Source organism: Ochotona curzoniae, unplaced genomic scaffold, assembly GCF_017591425.1.
Source record: "Ochotona curzoniae isolate NIBS_2020 unplaced genomic scaffold, NIBS_Ocur_1.0 contig_908, whole genome shotgun sequence".
Taxonomy (NCBI): Eukaryota; Metazoa; Chordata; class Mammalia; order Lagomorpha; family Ochotonidae; genus Ochotona; species Ochotona curzoniae.
In genome coordinates, this window is record NW_024466607.1 from 21,123,070 (window position 1) to 21,147,179 (window position 24,110).

Genomic DNA, 24,110 nt, shown 5'->3' on the forward strand with positions numbered 1-24,110 from the left:
AGTGCAGGATCCCAAGACTTTGGGCCATCCTCGACTGCTTTCCCAGGCCACAGGCAGGGAGCTGGACGGGAAGAGGAGCAGCTGGGACGTGAAGTGCAGCCACATGGGATCCAACACTTGCAAAGCAAGGATTTAGCCACTAGCCATTACAGCATACACAACAAAATAAACTTAAAAAAAAATACCAGAGATATCAGCATTTGCTTATTCCTTGCCTGAATGTGACGGTAGCAGAGAGCTGATGATCAAGTATGCAGGTACGTGTCTTTGACAGGACCCAGCAGAGTCAGCTGAAGCAGTCATAGCATTCAAAACTGCTTTAGCTCGTGGCTTTTGACACTCAGATTTTTTTTTCAACTGGGTTCTCATATGTTTAACCTGTGCAGACTTAATAAATGTTGATATTCAACCCCTAAAGAAAAACTTCCTACAGGCTTCTCACTCTTCAACTGACCACTCAGTCTGACAGGCTGATGTTCTATAGAAATAATCTAGAACTCTAATCTGAGCCACTCTCCCGTCTCTGGCTTTCCTGCCCACAGACAATGCCAAACAAATATGCATGTGTAGTCATGCTTCTGCTGAATGATGCTGCTCAGGGCTGGTCCGATCAGCTGAAATTCAGGGCCAAATCTTGGGCAAGTTTATCAAAAACCCCTCTGGAGGGGACAGTGTTAGCCAAGTGGTCGAGTAGCTGGTTAAGATGCCTGTGTTTTCCATTGGTGTATTGGGGGTTCCGTGTCTGGCCCTGCCCTTCTGGCTCCAGCTCCTACTAAGGCAGACCCTGGGGAGCAGTGGGTGACGACTCCAGTGATGGGGTTCCTGCCACCCACAGGGGAGATCTATTCTCAGAAAGCACCTGCCCACTTTGTTTAGTGACATGTGACTGTATCACTCTGAGAGATTCTACTCCTTTGGCTCTCTGGAGAGGAAAAATGAAAAGCAACACAGCTGAATGGAAAACACCGTTGCCTTTGTATACTTGCATGGACGCCATTTTGAAAATCCGTGGGCCCAGCACAGAGGTGGGATAGGATGGAGAGCAGTGGGAGGAATGCTGACTGACTAGCACAGTCTTTTTTTTAGTATGTTTTAATTACCCCAAAGGGAATGAGTATTTAGCTCAGCTAGTGGGCCATGCAGGAATAAAAGTCTGGAAACCAATCAAGTTAGCCTATGGACATCATTCTACAATACCATTTCACTGTAGGGACTGGGGTCTCAACTAACTCATCTGGACCCTGCTTTTCTCAGCTATGATGTGTGAACCACTGATAGATAAGGCCTCATTTATCTATAATATTATATGGCTTTATGAAAGAAATAACAGTGTCATTTGGCTGTGTCAGACAAATTCGCATGATTTAACTATGTTTATTTGCAGGGGCAGAAGGGAGAGGAAGAGCGAGTAAGAGTGGGCTTCTAGAGCTGGTTCACTTGCCCAAATGCCTGAGATGAGGAGGGCTCAGCTGAGGCAGAATGCAAAGCTCCACTTCCACGGCCGCGACCCGGTCACCTGAGCCGTGACTGCTGCCTCCCACGGGCTGCTGGGATGGGTGGCCCAAGCAAGGGGCCAGGGGCAGGTTTCCAAGTGGAGGTGTCTCATCCAGCATCTCAATCTAGTTAGGCTAAGTACCTGTCCTTGAACTTTCAGCAAACTTTAAGCTGTAGACAATCTGCCTTCCTCCCTCCACTGCCACGGTCAATTCTCTTACCTCTCGTCCTGGCAAGCGAATGACAAAGTCACATCAGAGGAACATTCCTTGTGGTTCCTAGAACCACTTCATCAGCAGTCATTCCCACACTCTTCAAACTCCAACAGGAAATAGAGGCTAAGAGGAGTTCTCTGAAGCAGCAACTAAATTTGAGTGAATTTGGCTAGACTTGCTTACCTACCTAATAACAAATAAATATGATTTTAAAAGCTTCATGTTAAATTTCTTCTGTGTATGGTACAGTATAGTCCAGATGAGGTTTTGAACTATTCAGCATTAAGATAGCCTCTTATGGGGCCAGTGCACTAGCCTAGTAGCTGAAGTCCTCGCCTTGCATGCCCTGGGATCCCATATGAGCACCAGTTCACGTCCACTGGCTGCTCCACTTCCCATCCAGCTCCCTGCTTGTGACCTGGGAAAGCAGCCGAGGAAGGCCTAAAGCCTTGGGATCCTGCACCCACATGGCAGACACAGAAGAGACTCCTGGCTCCTGGGTTTGGATCAGCTCAGCTCCGGCTGTTGTGGCCACTTGGGGAGTGAACTAGTGCATGGAAGATCTTTATCTCTCTTTTCCTTGTTCTCTCTGTAAATCTTTCCAATAAAAATAAATAAGTATTTGAAAAGATAGCTTCTTATGGGTTTAAAGTAAGCTTTCTGTGTTTGAGAACTTATTTTCTTTTTTAGTAAACCCATGCCAGCACTTACCTCAGGGACCAAAGACAAACTAGAATCTTACAGAAAAACGGCTTTAGGATTCGTTTCTTACCTGCTGCTTCTTTGTTATCTCATTGGACATGATCTTGGCGGAATCTAAAACTTTAATTGCGCTTTCATCTTCTAAAATGTTCCCTTCAGAAGATGACAAAGTTTCTAAAATTTTTGTCTCTATATCTTTAAGCTGCTTCTTATTAGCTGCAGACTGAAGAATAAGAGCATTTCGCTCCTCTTCCAATTCTGGTCTAAAAAGACAGACATATTCCATGTGCATGTAGCCCTTCATGTAACATATATACCTCACCACGGCATACCACGTGCTGTAGACATTTAAGTAATTTTGAAGACATGCAATGCAGAATGCATTAATCTCTTTCATTTTAACTTAAGGGAAAAGTGCTTGCAGATAAATATTACTTTGAGAAATTCAAACAAAAAAACCCATTAATTATATACATGTTAAATGTACCAGTAACACGCCACAGTAAGTCTAAAAATGTATTAGATTTATCTATATAATAACTGGTTATATCAAAAGGGCAGATGAGCATATGAAAGTTAACAAATACTTGATTTTTGTCATCAAGTCTCACTTTCACCGTTTCTGTAAATATCAAGGACAAAAAGTACAATCAGTCATATATATATTTGGCTCTTCAAGCCAAAGGCTAAACTGGCACTTACGTTTTAATTCAAAAAAGAAAAGAAGATGAGCTGAGACTTCAAAACAACACAATCTACCATGTTACTATGTTTTGACAGGGTACTGCTTAGATACTCTACCAAGAGCTTAAAAAATTCACAGCAACAAAACCACCTCACGGTTCTTAATTTTAATTTGCTTTTAATTTTATTTTGGAAAATAGATATGATGGTATTATATCAAGCTTCAAGTGAATCAGAGTCCTTTCCTGAAGCCACTGTTTATTGGTGGCCTTTCAGATATCGTAACATTTCTTTCTTATTTGAAAAATATATACTAGTATTGAAAAGTGATAAAGGATGAATAAATTGTAAAGATTACCTACAACCTTATCCAGAGATAATCATTCTTAATACTCTCTGGTGTATTTTTTTGCAATATTTTTTCCACAGTAAATAATATAGAGCTATCATTTAAAAATATTTGCTATACTGTATATAGTTTGTATCCCATTTTTTTCCTTTTTATTTTAAGCATTTTCTTATTTCACCAACATCCTGTATGCAAGTCTTAGAATGCATTTGTCACAAGTCCTTAGCATAGATTCTTCAGGTTGAAATTTTGAGCTCAGATACAAGTTAGAAGTCGTGGCATGTAACCCAAAACCTGCTATCCATACTAGTAGCCCAATATAACATAGTTAATGTATAACTTACTTACAAAAGGATGACTACCTAGTATATAACTATGCATAACAATGAAATATAAAATTTTAACAGCCTTAAAGTAGCAATACAGCATCAGAGAGCCCCAACAATCCTCGCTAAGCATCTGGGAGTGCCTAGAAAACACATACCTTTCTTTGGCAACCACAATTCCTAGCAACTGATCTTCAAGTCCTTCTGGAGTTATCATGAAATTGAGCAAAGATACTTTTGTCGCCAGTTCTGGCATATAATGTGGGTTTCTCAGTTTGGTGGTGATGTAAAATTTGAATTCAAAGGAATACTCAATAATTGCTTCACCCAGTCGGATGCAATCAATGCCACCTGGATTTCCAAAACAAGTGCATAGTAAGTAAACATAGCTCCCTCTCCGAGATGGACTTGTCTAGGCTGCAAACAAAGGATCAACAGGAAATCTGAAACAGAAAGTTGGTGTGAGCAAAGTCAGACGCAGAGACAAACAAGCACATATCCGGGAGGACTTATTCCGGGGTTATGTGAGACATTTGGAGGGTTCCAATGGACCTCAGCAAACCCACATTCCCTTTGAGCTTTTTTCTTCTCAATCAATTTTCAACTATGATCCCAAAATACATACATGGGGCTCTTAAAGGTATTAGAACTTAATACAAAAATGATTTTTATAAGCAGAAAGATACAAGGTGGGCAAAGATACAAATTGGGACAATTCTGGCCCCAATCATCATGGTGCAAAATTATGGACTTTGGTCTTTATCGCAGTGACCCGAGTAACAGCGGCTAAGGCAGTGAAGACAGGGCCAGCCAGCTAGCTTAGATTGTCTGACTTAGGTTCACTCCCGGCAATGCGCCCAGCTTCCTGCCGCTCCCAACAGTGACGCAGAGGCTTTGTACTGAGATAGTGGTTTTCACTCGTGCCTCGAGCTCACGGTGATCGTTCAGTTCTATCCACTAATACGAACTGTCTTGTACCTTGTTTGAAAGTCTGTCTGAGAAGCAGAGGCTCCAACGACGGGTCCAAGTCTTCGCCAACATTTTCCAGGAGAAGCGGAGTTCCAAACTGAATACAGTTCTCCAGGGTCCTCATGTAGTCTGCATCAGATAGTTTAATAACATTAAGCTGGTTCTCTTTCTCCGAATTTTTGATCCACTTATTGGCTTGACCCTGCGGATCAATCATTAAAGGCCTAGAATACAAGAAGAAAAACTGAGCGGGGATAGATCCATGCCGAAATGTCTCTAAAAATTACATCATTTAAACAATCAACAGCATCACCAACCACTACAAATTGAAGCTATTTCACATGCTGTCAACACTAACTGTGAAGTACTGGAGGAAAAAACTGACAAGCTTTATTTATTTTTTCCAGATGAAGAAATTCAGTTTCAGTGAGAACTCCTGCCAAGGTGCTGAGATTCTAGGACCACTACATTCTCTCTCTCTCTTTTTAAATCCAGTACAGAAAGGGGTGTTTCGCTCTCCATCACTTCAGCTGTCTCAGACATCTTTCTATGACAAGGCTCAAATCTCCCTCCTCCCTCCCCAGGCTGGTCAATAAGCTCTGTCATCGCCCACTCCCAGACAACTGTCTTAAACTTTCCCTTCCTTGCCACCAAGACAAAACTACCTGTTTTGTTTCTCAGCTCAAAGTGTAATGAGATCCTGCCCGGGGCCCAGTGTTGTGGCCGAATGAATTAAGCTGCTAACCACACATCACCACCTCTTGAGTACAGATTTGAGTCCCGCTTGCTCCACTGCCACCCCAGCCCCGGTTAACACGCCTGGGAAAGCTGCACACGAAGTCCCAGTGCAAGCCCCCGGGGAGCCGGAGGACCAGTCATTCACCCTGCCACCAACACAAGCTTAACCGGGAGTGCCAAGGAACAGCCATCTTCCCCAGGGAAAGCAAGAACATAGAGAGATGCCCTCAGCGGTGCGGGCAGTCAGGAGCGGAGAAAGCTGAAGGTAACACGATCTCAATAGATGGCATCGACTATGAAATGACAGCATATCCTGAAAATGGGTCGAAGTACCAAGTTAAAAAAGCATACTTGAAGGCCTCAAATCTGGTGTCAATCAACGGGAGGAAGCATAGTGATGTTTTCATAATATTTTCAAAATAAAGACAGGAACTGTCTACCAATGCAGGCCACAGCATGGATGAGCCTAAACAAAGTTACGTAGCAGGGAAGAAGGTTCAGATATAAGCATACATGCAGTGTGATGTCACGCATGTGAACGTGCAGAAAAGGTCAAAGTTAAGGTGATAAAGAATTAGAGCACAGGCTTCCTGGGATGGGGAGGGGTGAGGGCACAGATGTTCTTTTTAGTTTATGAAAAGTTCCATAGGCTCTGGGATTTCCCTTACCACGAAGGACCTTCTGAGGTGGGAATGATGATGACAGAGGTTCGTATGACATGAATTGTATACTGAATGGCACATTGAGGCTTTGTCTATCTTGCGGTCTGTATATTTCACCCGAACTATAAATGATATTTGTAAAAACACACACACACGGAAGTATTTTGGGGAGAACACATTCCCATCTGTAACTTGCGCTGAAATGTACCAGACGGCTTGGAGGACTTCCAGGGGATGGACACACGTGTGATACAGCCGCAGGAAGAAGAAAAAGCTAGAAAAAAAAATCCCCAAACAAACAAAAACCTAGTCGCAGAATCTAAGAGGTGGGAGCTGTATTTGGTGCTTACTATAAAACTTTTCAAACTTCACCATATTTGGGGGAGCTTTTCCAGTAAAACCATGCAAAAAGTAAACGCGTTAAGATCTTCCTACCAGCGCCGGGAGTTGTTAACGATCACGCCGTTGTCGATGGAGAAGGTGTCCGTGGGTAAGCCAGCAATGTTCCAGGCTCTGATTTTAACTGGATCGCCCAGGGTCTTACTCAGTGAGAACTCCTCAGAACACGGGATTTTCTTCTCCTGTAAGAAACAAACATCTAATGTTTTTTTCTTTTATGTGGCCACTTGAATTGTTTTTGAAATTAAGATACTTGCTTAGGTATCATTAGGAAATCATCATTAACTTTAAGGAATAGGGGGAAAAAATTGAAAGTAGAACTAAGGAAGCATTTTACCAAAGAAGCAAAAACAAGCCAATAAGTAAATCAGTATTCCATACTTGTAGCTATTTCTTCCTCTGTCCTCCTCATTCTTTCCCCTCAAATCTCCCAAAACGGTCTGAAAAGTTTGAAAAGAAAATTTCCAAGGTGAAGGGTCCAACCTTGCACAACCTGCTCCAATCTTGGGTGCACGTGTTCCGAAAGCCAGAGGTGAAGGCCCCGAGGTAGGCTATGACCCCCGCGGACACCAGGACGTCGCCAGTTAAGTTTTCATACGTGCTCTGAAGGTCATTGGCGGCTTGCGACCACCTGCACAGTCAACCACAGACAACAAGTGCGTCACACCAGGGGATGACAGAGGACGGGCGTCCAAAGGGCAAGGGGCATCCAGTCCAAATTCTAGTTAAAGCTACGACGGCTCTGGGCACTTGCGTCCCTGTAAAGTGAGGCGGTTTGGTGTCTTCTAACACTAACATGACCGGATATACTAAAATATCCACGTTCATAAGAGTAATATTTTACCTGTCGTGAACATTAGACATTTTTTGCAGGACATGACTTTTCATCATAAGCTAAAACGAACTAACACAACAGCAGGATCTTGACTCATAATTTTCTCTAGGATGATTTAGTCTAATGACTCTGTTTGTTTACATGTTTATTAGGCCATAAGGTGGAATATTTATAATTACTACTAGAAATTACACCTGTATGAGAAGCCCACATGCTAATTGTAAGGCTGTTAGCCTTTCCATTTAACGAAAGCCTTTTAATAACAAGTGTATTCCTCAATCATCTGCTCTACAAAATATTGTCAAAGACCTGTCATATTACTAGGCCATTGCATAACAAATACAAGTAACAAATGAAACAGTTGGCTCTGCATCTAAGTTAAAAGAGAAGTTAGATCAAGCCAGACAGACTCAGAAGTGTGAATTTTGAAGATTTTTTTGGGGGGGCACCAAATGTAATTTTATCTTTTAATTCCATTTTCTACCAAGTTTCTGAAGTGTACACTTATCTTGCTTGAAATCAATTTTTACCCAGTAATTCAGGTGCTGCTCCCCCAAAACATTTCACTACCAAACTGAACATCTAGAAAATTGGAAAGAAAGCAGAATGAATATACCCACATAGTCACCATCTCAATTGAAAAACTGTTGTCATTTTGCCCTTATCACCTCTTAAAATTTTTTTAAAAATAAAATGAAAAGACAGTTCTGTTTGGAAGAGCTCAGCGCTCTGAGCAAGCACCCACAGGTGGTCATGTCCAACCCGACATCCTTCAATGCTGACCTTGATTTTTCTCCACCCAGTCCCCCAATCAGTTTGGAGGCTCTTTCGAGTTTCTTTGCACAGAGTTCCACCTGATCTTCTAAAGCAGCCTTTTCCTCTGTTTTCTCGCGAAACGTCTTTTGTAAATTTTCCAAGTGATGCTCTACGGATGCCAGCTCTGCTCTCTTCTCATTCAGAAGTTCCATGGTCTCGGCTAAAGACTTCTGGGCTTCTGATAAGCGAGCTTTCTTTGGAGCCACCACCTGTGTGGGAGCAATACAGCCCCGATGTGATGTCAAGCTGGTATGTTTTTGACTCTTATGAACACAATGGATTATAAATGCATTCTAAACATAAATTACACAAAATAAACATTTTGCCTTAAATCTTATTTTTATATAGAAAAAAAAGTCTAACACTGCTATATGCACTGTAAGACATCTAGCCTGGTGAGTTGTTACCTGTGAAAGAGAGAAATCATTCTGGTCTAAATGTCATAATGTGTAGCAAAGTATCCCCAAACAATGAGACATTTCTACGCTACTACCAAAGAAAACTCCCACAAAGATAAGTGACAAATAGTAAGTGTTGAGAACTGTATGAATAGATTTTTGTTTTGGCTGTCATTTTTTTTTTGGGGGGGGGTGGCTTGTTTTCCTTTCCAAGTCTGTGATCTTGTAATCCAGCCAACCTAAGGTATCCAACTGCCTAGGACAGCAGAAACACCAAGAAGAAAACCTTGACATTCAGCTTCACTACCAAAAGGGAATTTTTCATAACCAACTTGCAAAGTGGCACTTTGATGAGAGAAAAGGGTTCTCCTCAAGATAAATATCTTGTTAGGCTCCTTCGTCTGCCAAGAACAGGATTTGGCAAATTTCTTCAGTGAATGTACTACAAGCTACTAGTAAAAGGGATTTTTCAAGATGTCCAAATCAGCAGGAGGGCGGACCCGACCCCCTTCTGGTACAGTGCTATGAATGGAGCTGGATTAAGTTGAGAGGAAAGAGCGAGCAAGTGCCGGATGCCAAATGTGCAGAGTAGCCTCCTTTGGACTGAAACCTGGAGGGACGGACACCTGCACTAACAAGACAGCAAGTGGGAAGTTGCTCCTTCTGCTTTTGGCTTTGGAAGGGACGCTGCTGGATCGCTCCCCTCTCCCTCCTGTTTCAAATGGGGCAGCTGCATCAGAATGAGAGAGGCAGTGAAGAACTGCAGGTTTGGAAGGCAGAAATGAGCCAGGGGGTTCTGGTTTTTCTGCATTGTGGAAACGACCCAGAAAATTCTATATGCCCTGTGGCACGCTAGCAGACCTGCTGTGATACTACCACATGGGACATAAGAAAGTTAACAGGACATCCCAGATAAAATTAATGCCATTTCTTTATTGATTTACAATGCTCTGATGAAGTCTCTACCCTCCACAGGCAGGTGTTCTGTCTCATTTAGGCTCATCTCCCCAGTTGTTGCAGCCTGAAAGACAGAGTGACAGAGAAAGAGGGAAGGAGAGAAGGACAGCTTCCATCCACTGGTTCACTCTTCACATGGCTGTAACGACTGGGGCCTGGCCGGGCCAGGCAAGTCCAGTGTGATCAGTGTTAAGGATCACTGCGTCCCCCAGCCAGGAGGTGCCAGAGCCGAGTTCTTGCCTCCCCGCTAGGAGTGCCATCCACGTGGCAGGATATGTTCTCCCTGCAATCACTCTGAGTAATTTAACTTGCAAATACATGCACAGATTTTAGTTTCTGGGGAAAATTTAGGCAGAAGACGGTTGTGCTGATTCTCAAAATACCTTTGCGACCCGGTCGTACACTTCCATGGCCATGATCCACTTACACAGCCCCTCAGCTGCCGAAGATGCTTTGGCAACCTTGGGGGGGTCAAATTCAGGGTTCGTCAAGTATTCACCACGAATCTTCTGCATGATGGCCACCTGAACAACAACGAGGAGGGCTTCACAATCTTAGTATAGGACCCACAACTCAAGGTGACAAAAAAAAAAAACCCAGACAATAAAAACATCTGTACGAAAAAAGTTAAGAAGGAGGAAAACTATCATAGAAACACAAGAAAATTGTGAGTAAAATGTGCAAATTGATCCCGGATGTTGAGGCAAGATGTTTCCTTCCAAAATACTAAAAGACTCTTGTGAATTAAGAGAAAAAAAGACAAAAGGGAGAGGAACAATTAAATATAAGCAAGCAAATAAATTAGAATATGGATGGGGAAAGATGTGCCACTCTTTTAATCTGTTGTAGGTTTCTTAAGTAATCTATCATATGACAGAGAACTCTTTCAAGTTCTCTGTATGCATGTAAAGCATAATTCTTAGGTAAATTTCTAATTATGTGAAAGGAGGCTGGCTCCATACGTCATGAAATCTACAGTCATTCACAAACATACTATCCCTTGTTTAATCATCTTGATTCTAAAAAATGGGCCCTCTTCCTAAAGTTGATAAAACAGTGTGAGAGATCTCACACATCTTGTGACAGTGACATTTACAGAAAGAAATCCAATGCGACTCACGGGAATGTTGTCCTTGTCATATTCTTTCAGGTCTCTTAAGAAATTCATATCTCCCAGAAGTTTTTTGCTAGGTCCCCAGTAATCTAGTATCTATAAATAAAATGTATGGAAATTTTACGTGTGATTAAATATGCCACAAATCAATTCTTTCCTGAAATTGAAGATATGTTAGCAAGAGAAATTACACATTAACGTTCAAAATGCTCCCTGGAAGCTAAGACTCCTGTATTCGAGAATATGTGCAAGATGTGAAAAATTTAAAACATGTACATGAACTTGCAGAGTGAAATTGTAATAAAAAAAAACTTATTTTGAAAGAATAGGTGTTTAGCCTGCTGATTAAGATGGCTGGGTGTGGGGCTGGTGTTGTGTCAGAGTGTGTTAAACTTCTGCCTGGGATGCCGGAATCACATATGAGGACCAACCAATTTGAGTCCTGGCTGCTCTACTGCTGATCCAGCACGTCTGTTGATGTGCCTGGCAAGGCAGGTACTTGGGCCCCCAGCCATCTAAGCAGGACACCGGGTGGAGTTTCTGGGCTCCTGGTTTGTTGTAGGGGATGGACGATATCTCTGTTTCTCCCTCTCTCTGTGTATCTCTAAGACTCAAAGAAATAACTGCTTTTTAAAAAGCCACTTTGGCTCCTGGTTCTAGCTCCAGACTTTAGATCCCTACCAGTGAAGGACTCTTGGAGGCAGTGGTGATGGCTGGAGCAATTCTTCCTGCTACCCACGTGGGGGGCCTGGAGCAAGTTCCTAGCTGCCAGCACTGGCTTGGCCAGTTCCCTGGATACTGTGGGCATCTGGGGAGAGAACCAAGGAATGGGAGCTGTGCCTACCTTTCTTTCTCTCTGTATGTTTCTCAAATTAAACATAAAGGAAAATGATATGATTATTTTTTGAAAACTTTAGAAATACAACTGGCATAAATTCTATCAAAATTAAACTTAAAAAAGAGAAATTTTTGTTACTTTTGTTTTCCCTTTTCTTTGATTTTCAAGCAAGAAAAGCAGCAAACATGCTTTTGTTTTGAGATAAATTCCTTACCTTAATATGATCTCCAAATGAAATAAAACAAGAGCCCACACAGAGCCAGAAATTACATATTGTTTGGCCAGTTCTGGGGTAAGGAATGTGCTGGTAAAAGATGCTGAGCTATTAGCAGAATGCTCTTTTTCTGATGTCCAGAAGCCCTATAAAGAGGGGTGTGTGTGTGTGTGTGTGTGTGTGTGTGTGTGTGTGTGTGATGAGAGTAACTCGGTAAAAACCTAGTTATTTCCTGTATTATCTCATTGAAGAATAAAATGGCCAATTTAATGTGCAAGTTCAGGCATTATACAAATTTGAATAAACCAATCTGTAAATTTAGGTTAATATGGACACAGTGTTAGGTTAACAACAGTGTGTTTACCGGGTATGAGACTTTGTACGTCAGAGATTTCTATGAGTATTATTAACTAATCCAGTCCTCACACTGACTTTGTGAGAAAGGTGCTATGGTTTTTGCTTTTACAGACTGTCACTGAGGTCAAGCACCTTGTCCAAGGTCACACCACCAGTGGAGTCAGGATTTATGGATGCAGATATTATGACGCAAGAACACTTGATTTCAGCAATGTCACAGTAATTGAATCGGCAGAATCGTTCAAATGCTCAGAATCAGCATCTACAGGTCACATTTTCAAAAATCTTAGCTGGGAAAATGCAAATATTCCCAGTGTTCATTCATTTCCAACACATGATCCTGGGGAATTCCCACGCAGACAGCAAAGGTACTGGGAGCAGCTAGAACCGTATTTTCCTGGCACTATATTGTCTTAGCCTTACCCTAAAACACATTTGTATGGCTTGGATATTGCTTTGGAAGTCAAATGTCACCCAAAGGCTCATAGTCAAATCTAGCTCATCTTTTCTTCCCTGGATTGAGGACTGCCAATATTTAATTAGATACAAATTGCTGCCAAAAAAAAAAGTTGTGTGCATTTATGAACATGATTTAAGTCTGTGCAGGTATTACCTTGCCTCCAGTTCCCGAAGGGTCTGAAATTTTTTCTGGTTTTATATCTTTCATGACACAAATGGCAGCCATGACCAGTTTAACGCCAGATGGAGGATTCTTCATTGATTTCACAATTGCAATATCAGCTGGCTAAATCAAAAGAAAATGGGGACCTCTTCAGAGTAGCTTGCTTTTTAATAATGAAAGCTATTAAAGTAACATTGGGGAGATGTTGTTCCATTTAAATGTTGTTTTGTGTGGTTGTCATGGTTTAGACATTAGTTTGGATTAGTTGACTGTTCACCAAAGACCCATGTGTTAATGGCTCAGTCCCCCAGTCTAACGTTGAGGGTTCTACCAGGGTAGAATCTTAATCCCATTATGGGGTTTACCAGGTAGGACCTTTGGAAAGTGATTGGATTGGATAATGACAATTGGGACCGCATGATTGAGCCCTGGTGACTTTTTAAGAAACCATACAAATACTTGTGCTCCCTCTTGTCAAGTGCCACTCTGGACCACGTTAGGACTCTGCCAGTAGGCACCCTTCACCACACCAATATTGGAGCTGCTTGACCTTGGTCTCTTCAACCCTGAGCCAAAATAAATCTCTTTCCTTCCTAAGTAGCTTGTGAAATATTTCATTATAGTAATGAAAAGCTGATGGATACCATGCTTATGAAAAAAAAAAATCACCAAAAGAGAAATTAGCTCAGACTAAAAGTTCTAAATGGTCAGAATTCTACAAATTATATGAAGACGACAAGTATGAACCCTCCAGAAAAAAACATTTTTGCATATATCCAATCACATGCCAAACCCGTACATAGACCCCAGGTTAAGAACCTTAATTTAGTGCTCACTTTGGCAGCACGTATCCACATATTGCCCTACAGCAATAAAGACATATCATGTGGCTCACTTATTGTGTCTGGTATTTTGGGTTTGTGGTGAAAAAAGCTAATAGCTTTATCAAATCAAATGCTGTCCTGAACCTGTAAGGACAGAATGAAGAGAGAGCAATGGGGGCAGCACGTGGATTTTCATTGTTTCAGAGAGAATAAAGAAAGAATCTGATAAACTCAGGGGTTCAAGGCACAGTGAGGTCATCAGTCTCCATAAATAGCAAAATCTCTTGTCTTTGAACCACAGGGCTGATGTAACCAAAGATCAGAGTTTGACCCTGCAAGATTCTGAATGGGTTGAATTTACAATCTTGGGGGTCCCTTCCAGGAAAGCTAAGGCACTGGCTAGGAAAGCAAACAAGGGTCCAAGGGTGGGACTGAAGGTCAAGAGCTGTCATTCTTTTCTCTCAGGCTTCCCCTAGTCAGCAGACATGGCTCCACTGTTCTGCTTGCTGAGGCTATTGAGTCCCGAGCCCAGAGACCCTCTCAAAAGTTACACACCACACAGTGTGGGGCAGACAGGTGCCAGTCACAGCTGTGCCGGACGTGACCTTGAAGTTGTTCTGGGCAGACAGCGTGGGAAGCTGCAGAAGGGGCAGTTCCCCATCCGACCTACACATGCCTCCTGGTCCATGTGGCCTCCCCAGGATGGCCAGTCCTGATTCTGTGAGATTACCCTGGTGAAGGTTATGAACAGCATGTGAAAAGCAAAAACGTAACAAAGTACCTAAGAAGAGCTGAATAGCAAGGGTCTCAAGTGAACAAAAATGACAGAATGCCATTCCCGGAGACAGAATCCTATCTCACCCACCGAGAACCCATGGAGTTTCACCTTGTGGATGCTCAGTCCACAGGCAGCCAGTTCCGACACTTGCCTTAAGCGTGTCCAGTGCAGACAGAGCTGCCTCCAGGGCTGGGATGGCCTCAGCAAGGTCACTTTCACATTCATTTTTCAGAGCTTGAGCCTCATCGGCCTTCCCACTAGCTATCTCTTCATCCAATTTCACAAACTTCCTTTTCGCTTCTACTTGCGCAGACTCGATCTCAATGACCTCAAGAAAAGAAGGAGAAAGAAATAAAGGTACTTCTACAATCATTCTGCCAGTCTCTAAAACCCAAGAGAACACACAATTCAAGGATAAACATGGAGAGAAATGCAGGCACATGTGAGTGTGTTTGGAAGTGGGCTTTGGTCCTCCAGTCACAAATCACCACATCCACATGGAACCCAATGGGACAGACGGTCAGCACCAAAGGGCAAAGTCCCCCAACTGCCATTGCCAAAATTCAGGCTCACCTTCAAGGTCAATTTTACATACTTCACTTGTCCTTCAACATCAATAAGAAGCACTCAAGATACTCTACCTGCATCATATGTGCATTTTCAATCTTAGCTTCCTCCAACTTGGGCTGTAACTGAACAAGCTCCGCTTGCATTTCGCCAACCTAAATAGAACATTTCTCATTAAATTTCCATTGCTACACTGGTGACTGAAACCGAACACAGGAAACAGAAATTTGAATGTGTCATAAACGATCAGGGCAGTAAAGTCTCAACTTTTTCCTCCAGTCTTTGTGCAAGATCAACAAAATGATTTTGTGAAGCTTTCTTCATAGAAGACTGTCTGGAAGTCACAGAAAGACAGGTGGCAGCCGGACGCTTTCCTGCTATACTGTGATGAACCCACCAGCCAAATCCCTATTATTTATGGTGAGCTAACACTAATAACTATTATTAACACTGACTCATTTAAAAACTTTACATACATGGAGTCATTGTAGTAAAAAGTATGTCACACAGAATTTATCTCAAATATTTCATAATATTTCTTTCTTTAGGGCCCGGCGCGGTGGCGCAAGTGATTAAGGTCCTCACCTTGCACGCCCAGGATCCCATATGGGCACTAGTTCTATCCCGGCAGCCCTACTTCCCTTCCAGCTCCCTGCCTGTGGCCTGGGAAAGCAGTCGAGGACGGCCCAAAGCTTTGGGACCCTGCACCCGTGTGGGAGACCCGGAAGAGGCTCCTGACTTCGGATCAGCATAGCATCGACCGTTGAGCTCACTTGGGGAGTGAATCATCGGACGGAAGATCTTCCTCTCTGTCTCTCCTCTCTGTATATCCGCCTTTCCAATAAAAACATAATAAAAATAAATCTTTAAAAAAAAAAGATTTCTTTCTTTATTTAAAAGGCAGAGCTATGGTGGGGGAAGGAGGAGAGAGAGAAAGAATCTTCCAACTGCTTGCTCCCCTTCCTTCCCTCCCCGACCCTGCAAATGACCACAACAGGCAGGCTGGGCTAGGCCAGAGCCAGGAGCCTCCTCTGGGTCTTACACACAGGACACACAGGTGCAGGTATCCAAGCATTTCGTTCATCTTCCATTGTCTTCCCATATGCATCAACAGGGAGCTGGGTCAGAAGTGGAACAGCCAGGACTCAACTGGCATCCAAATGGCATGCCATGCTGCAGGCAGCGGCTTAACCCATTGAATAACAATGCAAGCTCCATCTTGCATTAAATTAACCCATTGCTATTGTGGAACGTGAAATCTTGGGCCTGGCACAATGTCTTAGTGGCTAAATCTTCACCTTGCATGACCCAGGATCCCACATGGGTTCATGCCGGCTGCTCCACTTCCCATCCAGCTCCCTGCTTGCGGTCTGGGAAGGGAATCAAGGATGGCCCAAAGCCTTGGGATCCTGCATCCATGTGGGAGACCTAAAAAAAACTCCTGGCTTCTTGCTTCAGATTAGCTCAGATCTGGCCATTGTGTCCACTTAGATCTTCTGTCAACTGGTTCACTCCCTATCTGCATCTCCTTCTCTCTAAATCTGCCTTTCTAATAAAACTTTAAAAATTACTTAATTTTATATTATGAAATCTTATATTTAAAAAAATTATTCTAAAAATAAAAGCAACTGAGAGTTAAAATATGTTCTCAAATATAAAAAATGAAATGAAATGAAAGCAGGATGTTTTTGAGTCCATGCTGTCTTGGCAATTTATTAAAGCTCTTAAAACTTACTGTACTGATCTGTAGAATGAGGACCATGAAGGTGTCCCCTTGCGGAGTTGTCGTGCTGAGTTACTGAGGGAATGCACAGGAAAGACACAGCCCCGGCAGGTGAGGCAATCTGCGGCATCAGTAGCTCTTGCCGTGCTTCTATTGCTCAGCGCAAATGAGCATGTTGAGCAGTTCGTGAAATTTACCTGAGACTCTGCAAAAGCTAGTTGGTCAAGCCCATTCACATATCGTTGCTTTGCCTCCATAATAGCCTGTCGTTTCTTAGTCAAAAGCTCTTGAAAGGAGCCAATGAGTTCAAGATAAGAAGTGGCAGTAACATAGTTGTGCCGTCCTAACTCTTGCAGGAACCTACAAGATGCAGATGACAGTTTGCTGTGAGCTACTGATTTCACAAAAAAGGTCAGTTCAAAACAACAGCAACGAGTATGTAGTAATAAAATTTGACACAGAAATTGCTCAGTCCCATACCTGAAATTTGTGACTCTAGAATTATAGCCATAATTACATCTTAATTTCTTGTCAACAAGATAGCAAATTCTAGTTACTACATTTAAAAAGCACAAGTCAGTGAGGATGTCCACCTGGGGTGAATTACAGACAGTTGAATCTGACCTTGGGTGGGCCCCCTGATGCTGGGTAAGTTGGGCAAGTTTAGTAGGACAGCGGACTGTGCACAGGACAGCAAGCCGGGGTCAGAGTTCCGTGGACAAGGGGCCACGTGCAGGCTGACTGGGATATGGCCATCACACATACTTGCAGAGACAATGGAAGCAATGGTATATCGTGGTAAGTCGGCCAACTACAGCCCACTAAATGGGTGCCACTGGTCAAGCCAACGTCAGCTGGCCGGATGCACATCTCTGGATAAGCAATATAGCATGAGCACATAGATAAACGCACCTTGAAATGCAGATCTCAAATGTGAACAGGGATGATGTGACACTACGGGTTATCTATAACCCACCAATCAGCTGCCTTCTCTAGGGAATTCTACCTGGTGGCTCTGTAATTATGTCTCATCTAAGAAACTTGCTGATCAGACCATGGCTGGGCACTGGACCCAAACAAAGCTATGCCATGTGGTAGTACATTTGGAATAAGGAGATAGAAACACCCTATTTGTCTCTGATTATGTTAGTAAACGTCACAGCAGAGGGCCCTGTGTGGTAGCCTAGTGGCTGAAGTCCTCGCCTTGCACGTGCCGGGATCTCATATAGGTGTCGGTTTGTGTCCTGGTGGCCCCGCTACCCATCCAGCTCCCTGCTTGTGGCTGGGAAAGCAGTTGAGGATGGCCCAAAGCCATGGGACTCTGCACCCGTGTGGAAGACCAGGAAGAAGCTCCAGGCTTTGGATTGGCTCAGCTCTGGCCGTTGTGGCCGCTTGGGGAGTGAATCAGTGGATGGAAGATCTTCCTCTCTCTCTGTATACCTGACTTTCCAATTAAAAAAAAAATCCATAAAAAAAAAAAGTCGCAGAGTAGAGGCACCAGTTTCTCTAAATGCATTGGCATGCAAAAAAAAGTCTGTTAGCTGAGAGAAAGGAGAGAGCGGAACCGCAGGAGAGCAGGACTGTGAAGCAGAGTGTTCCTAGGCGTCTGGCATCTTCCTACCACCGGCTCCCGTTCACTTCCGAGAGCCAGGTGCGTTCTGCACACAGTCCTGCACCTTCTAATAAGTTGCCCCTATTACTGAACCAGATTAGGGACTTTTCTAGTCCTAATATGTGATCAGCAAGATTTAGAAGACACAGAAATCGTGAACATTTTGGACTTCCACAAGAAGAGATGTTTTCAGATACAAAGCATCACTGTGCTGTCAAGAAGGGCAATACTAACCTTTCTGAAAGACTCCTGATGGAGGTGTGAAAGTGCTTGCAGATCGGCACCACCTCTTCCCGTTCAGCCGTAGTAAGCTCCAGCGACTCCAAGAATTTCACAGCTACACGTTCAAGGGCATCTTCAGGCCACGGCTAGAGAAAGGAAAAGTGAAAAATTCCGGAAATGTAAGATGCCAAGTCCCACTCAAAATACGAGGTCAGGTGACTGCCTCCGGGGGAAGAATTTGGGCTTAAAAAAAAAAAACAACTTCAAAGCTTTCTAAGGGAAAATAGATTTAGGGGAACTGGTCCGGGTGCAATGACTCAGTGGCTAAATCTTTGCCTTGCAATCACTGGGATCCTATATGGGCACCAACTGGTTTGTGTCTTGGCTGCTTCAATTCCCGTCCAGCTTTCTGCTTGAGGCCTGGGAAAGCCTTGGGGCCCTGCACCCAGAAAAAGCTCGTGGCTCCTGGCTTCAGATCAGCTCAGTTCTGATTGTTGATTGTTGTGGCCATTTGGGAAATGAACCAGGGGGCAGAAGATCTTTCTGTCTCTCCTTCTCTCTGTAAATCTGACCTGCCTTTCCAATAAATAAATACATCTCCAAAAAAAAAAAAAAGAAAGAAAGAAAGAAAAATTAGAGGAACTGGGGCCGTGGCATGGGTTTGGTCTTTCAATCTTATGTGTTAAAGTTGCAACTGAGGCTAACATTATATAAACAAGTATCAGTACCCTTTTGCTCAGCTAAAAGGCTACAATACCCAGCTGCCCCTGCAATTTCAAATAAGCAGTGACATACAAGCAGTTGCTGGGTAGAACCAAGAGAAGGTTCTTTAGATGGCTGTAGACTGCCCAGCAAGTGTCCTTTTTGCTATTGTTATTCCATCTGTTGGAACAGAGTTGTGAAAGGGGGAGGCCTGGCAGCTTCCTGTGATCATGAGTAGACTTTGAGAATAGAAATCACCTGCTAAGGAAACTTAAAGCAGAAAATGTTGGGATCCAGATGACTGTTAAGCTACAAACACCCCCAACTCTGCTTGCCTTCAGATTTTTTTTTTTTTTTTTTTTTTTTGCAGAAAGGGAAAAACAACAATAAAACCCCTTACATGTTTAGTTTGGATTCCTGTCACCCCAAGCCCAGGACAGCATTCCTCAACTTCAGGTTTCCTTCATTTTGCTCCTTACCCAGTCTCCTCCATCTCCTACAGTTTCTCTGCCATCCCTGCCATCTGCCTTTTCCTATCATGGAACTCTCCCCCCCCACCCCCAATGGATGAGGGAAATACATTTTCTCCCCAAAGCACCACAATCGTCTTTATCTCGGGATCCACTGACCAGGAATTGTTTACACACACTAGCAAGATGAGCGCAAGCACCAATACTGCCTTCGGCCTTGCTCCTGCCCTTCCCTGCTCTAGGTCCTTAGGCGGGAACAGCACACAGTACAGTATTGGCATTCTTGAGGGTCCATTTTACTGGTGGCATACTTTGGGAATTGCCAGCCTCTTACTGTCACCTGAGACAATCATGCAGAGAAAAAAAGTATGCATGTGTATGTGTGTGGTGTGCTAAATAAACATACATGCTTTTAAAAAATCTACTTTTATTGGAAAGGCAGATATACAGAGAGGAGGAGATGCAGAGAGAAAAATCTTCCATCTCCTGGTTCACCCCCCAGTGGTTCCAATGCTGGAGCTGAGCTGATCTGAAGCCAAGAGCCAGGAACTTCTTCTGGGTCTCCCATGTGAGTACAGGGTGCTAAGGCTGTAAGTCATCCTCCACTACCCTCCCAGGCTACAAATAGGAGTCTGGATGGGAAGTGAAGCAGCCGGGACATGAACTGGCACCCATATGGGATCCTGGGCATGCAAGGCGAGGACTTAGCCACTAGGCCATTGTGCTGGGCCCTTATGTGTGCTTTTTAATAATTCTCATTTTCATGAACTTTCTGAAGACTCCCTATATGCATGAATGTAAAAATTATTTGTGGGCCCAGCGTGCATATTGTTCCTGTTGGTTGCTAGTCTATCCCTCTATGTGACATACTCATCTTCACACTGACTCCTCCTGCTTCTTACACATCAATACTCTTTTTTCCTGACTTCCAGGCTAGAGTGTGAGCATGCTGTGGGGAAGTTGTATCCTTTATCAGGCCCTGGTGCTGAGCACTCTCCTGTCCTTGGAGAGAGCCATCAGGAAACATTTGCTACATATAAATGATAGGAACTTTAATAAGATTTAAAATGGCAACAGTTAGGTATACCTTCCATCCCTGGCGCGCAACACACACACACACACACACACACACACAAACCTGAAACCAGTCAATGGTACAGCAGTTGATGAGGGAAGGGAATTGCCTCAAGCGATTGCGAAAGGCATCCCCGATGGGGCTGAAGGCCACGACCACATGCAGGTTATCTTTGCAGCGATTCACAAAGAAAGCAAACAGGGCTAAGGGGCCGAGTTCTTCGTGCTTATGGCCAGCCTGGGCTACCGGGCGAACACCCTAGGGAGGATCAGAAAATGACAATTTCATAAATAAAAATTGTCAAGCTGATGTGTGGATATTAGAACATGACAGAGTCTTCTTTTCAGCAAATATCATTACAATTTTAAGTCAACAGAATGGCTTTTACATACTTAATATTTAGAAAAGTTTTTTCCAATCCTACTCTGCAATTTACTATAAATTCTGTAACTTACAAGCAAATATCTGCCAGGAATTGACCTTATAAAGACAGTCACAAAAGTCCACCCCATGCACGTATAGGACAGTAATACAGTATTGGTTTTTAACAGAAAAGAGAAGGAAACTAGTGTCCATTAGAAGTCATTTAAAAACATGAAAGATCCACATATTGTAATTTTATAAACTTGTTAAAAGTAACAGGCTATGCCCATGTCCATGCTGTGAGAAGAGCAGCAAGAAACCTGGGTTGTGCAATGGCAAGTGGAGTACAATCCTCATCGTTAGATTAAAAAAAATATATATATATACCAAGGATTGTAAAACATGCAAATATGGAACAGAAATGGCAGGGTCATGGAAACAATGGGTAGGAAAATGATGGCAATGGCTAAAGCAAGCAGGAAGGCCTGGCAAAGGTAAGGAAATCCCCGCAGCTGCTCCTGGGAAGGGAGAGTCGAGGAAAGATTCCTGTGAATGAAGAGGCTCACCCGCAGCCTTGCCCTTGCCCTTGGCTCTGATACCTCCCAGGCAGAAGCTAAGAATAGAAGTCAATTCTCTTCTCTTTTCTCCAGGCCCACTTAGAGCTTGTAGTAGTAATGTGATATTTAACGAGGGCCTTCTGAGTGCCTGACACCAAGGTACTTTGTCTTGTCTGAGTGTCGGGCCCCACACCAACCCTGTAGAGGAGCAACTGTTATCTGTGCCCCCGCTGGAGGAACTTAATGACCAGTGTGCCCTTGTCACGCCAGAAGGAGGCGTGGGAAGGAGGCTGGGAAGGAAACATCAGGTGTGAGAGATGCATTCTGGGGACGCCAGGAGTTACTAAGCAAAAAGGGGGTGACCAGGCAGAGACCTGACACAGCAAGTCTTAGAGGGGTCACAGTGCAGGACACCGGACAGTAACGGACACTTTACCAACTGCATTCTTGTGGCTCACATTGCCAAGCATGACTTTTAGATTGGTCAGAGCTGTAAGTCAGCAGTGTCATTAAGACTTTGGGAAGATTTGCTACCCATTGGTAAGCCCAAGAACTACCTAAGCAGCATGAAAATCAAGTCACCAACGTAACTGTAAGAGATGAATTTATGATCTCCAGGCATTCCTAAAGCATCCTAAACAACATCTACCTCATGAGTCCAACTACCATCATTAGGAAGAAAGGAAGCAAAATAAAAATACACCTACTATGAAGCAATTTCCAATCCACTATAAAAGGATACATAGTAAGCCTACATACTTCAAACTCTTAAGGACCACAGTCACCTGCCCATGCTTGGCTGACTGCTGGGCAGAGAACAGCCCTCTCCCAGCAGCACCTACCTCCATCACTTCCTGCTTCTCATCTGCAGCAAAAATGTTAGGCACTTCTCCGGTGTTGAGCACACTGTCAATATCCTCCAGAAAAGCCTCCTCTTTGATCTGAGTGTCTGTGATCAGAAAGACCGTCTTCTGGCCCTTCACGCCCACACTCTTTAGCAGACCCTTTGGCCAAAAAACAAAACAAACCACCTGAGCAGAACGCAGCAGCTATCTGGGGGTCGTGCTTTCCCTTCCTTCTCTCTCTCTCTCACTCTCAAATAAAAACACCTTGGCTTTAGGGCAGTACTTCTTTCCACTTTTGGTGGAAATAACTCTTCATTTCCTCCATGTGTTAGGTGAGTGACCCACATGGGTCAGCATGTTCACAGTCGCCTACACATCATTATGAATTCAGGGGAAAGGGTGAGATTGGAGCAGAGCCCAGTCACTGCTTACTTGGGGGACAGAGATAGAAACCCAAACAATTTCTGTCCTCCTGAGACACAAGGTGTAAAGTCATCATTTAAGCATCATGGGACCAACTGTTTTCCCTCAAGGAGTGAGCCTGCAGGACTAAAACCCAAATGGGGGAGAGCAGTGCCAGGAGATCCAAACTTACCAAGGACTTGATCTGAATCCCGCCTGTTAGCCTTGTCAAGGCTCCAGTGCCAGACGCCTCAGTCTGTCACCCTCTTTTTCTACTTGAGTTGAATTTTTTGTTTACTTCTGTCAATTGCAACTAAAACTCCCAAATAAAGATATGAACTCAGTAACATACAGGATTTGAATAGATTATTAGAAGTGATTGGTAGAATTTCAGGAACTTGCGAGCAAATCATTTAAAATCTCCAGAGTTTAAAATCTCCAGAGTTAAAATGAGACCGGGGACCAACACAGTGGTTTAGTTACTAATATTCTGCCTGCAGCACCAGCAATTCCAATGACCAACAGTGTGTGTCCCAGCTGCTCCACTTCCCACCCAGCTCCCTGCTTGTGGCCTGGGAAAGCAGTGGAGTATGACCCAGGTCTTTGGGCCCCATCACCCACCTGGGAGACCCAGAAAGAGAATCTGACTCCTGACTTTAGATTGGCTCAGTGCTGGCTGTTGTGACCATTTGGGGAATGCAAACTATTCATCTGACAAAAGATAAACACTTAGAATGTTTAAGGAACTACAAAAACTCAACAACAACAATAAAAATCGCCCAAATCCCAGTGAAGTAATGGACAAAAAGACAAAAGCATACAGAGAAATGACAAACCTATGTTAATGGGTTTGTAATATACAAAGATGTAATTTGCATCATCAGTAGTGAATGGATAAGTGGTAGAGTTGTAAGGGATAGAAATTTTGGATGCAGCTGAAGTTATTACCAGCTTAAAATAGATTATCACAACATTAAACTGTTTATGCAACAGCAGTGGTGACTGCCAGGAAGATATCTGATAAACAAAGTGAAATGAGAAGGAAATCAAAGCCTACAGCCATCTTGCAGATCAGCAAAGCAAGAAGAAAGGCAAAGAAACAAATAAAAAAGCTATGGAACACATGGATAGCAAATATCAAGGCTGCAATAATAAATCTTTTCACATATACAAGTTATTACTTTGAAATGTAAATGAATACCATTCCAACAGAAATAGAATATTAAATGGATTTTTGGAAAGATTTATTTCCTTTTATTTGAAAGGCAGATGCACAGAGAG

The 24,110-nt window shown here is 43.2% G+C and overlaps 1 protein-coding gene across 1 annotated transcript in view; it reads right to left on the bottom strand.

Moving 5' to 3' along the window:
• Positions 1-24,110, bottom strand: part of DNAH12 (dynein axonemal heavy chain 12) — a 125,083-nt gene that overhangs the window by 25,352 nt on the left and 75,621 nt on the right. Inside the window, exons 43-57 of the mRNA XM_040995053.1 lie at positions 22,425-22,586; positions 20,726-20,920; positions 18,428-18,561; positions 16,779-16,941; positions 14,933-15,013; positions 14,443-14,619; positions 12,681-12,812; positions 10,665-10,754; positions 9,928-10,068; positions 8,157-8,398; positions 7,022-7,169; positions 6,575-6,720; positions 4,749-4,963; positions 3,929-4,121; positions 2,482-2,674 (exon numbers count right to left, since the gene is read on the bottom strand). Coding sequence (XP_040850987.1) covers positions 2,482-2,674; positions 3,929-4,121; positions 4,749-4,963; positions 6,575-6,720; positions 7,022-7,169; positions 8,157-8,398; positions 9,928-10,068; positions 10,665-10,754; positions 12,681-12,812; positions 14,443-14,619; positions 14,933-15,013; positions 16,779-16,941; positions 18,428-18,561; positions 20,726-20,920; positions 22,425-22,586 — 2,412 coding nt within the window. The remainder of the gene's footprint in view (positions 1-2,481; positions 2,675-3,928; positions 4,122-4,748; positions 4,964-6,574; positions 6,721-7,021; positions 7,170-8,156; positions 8,399-9,927; positions 10,069-10,664; positions 10,755-12,680; positions 12,813-14,442; positions 14,620-14,932; positions 15,014-16,778; positions 16,942-18,427; positions 18,562-20,725; positions 20,921-22,424; positions 22,587-24,110) is intronic.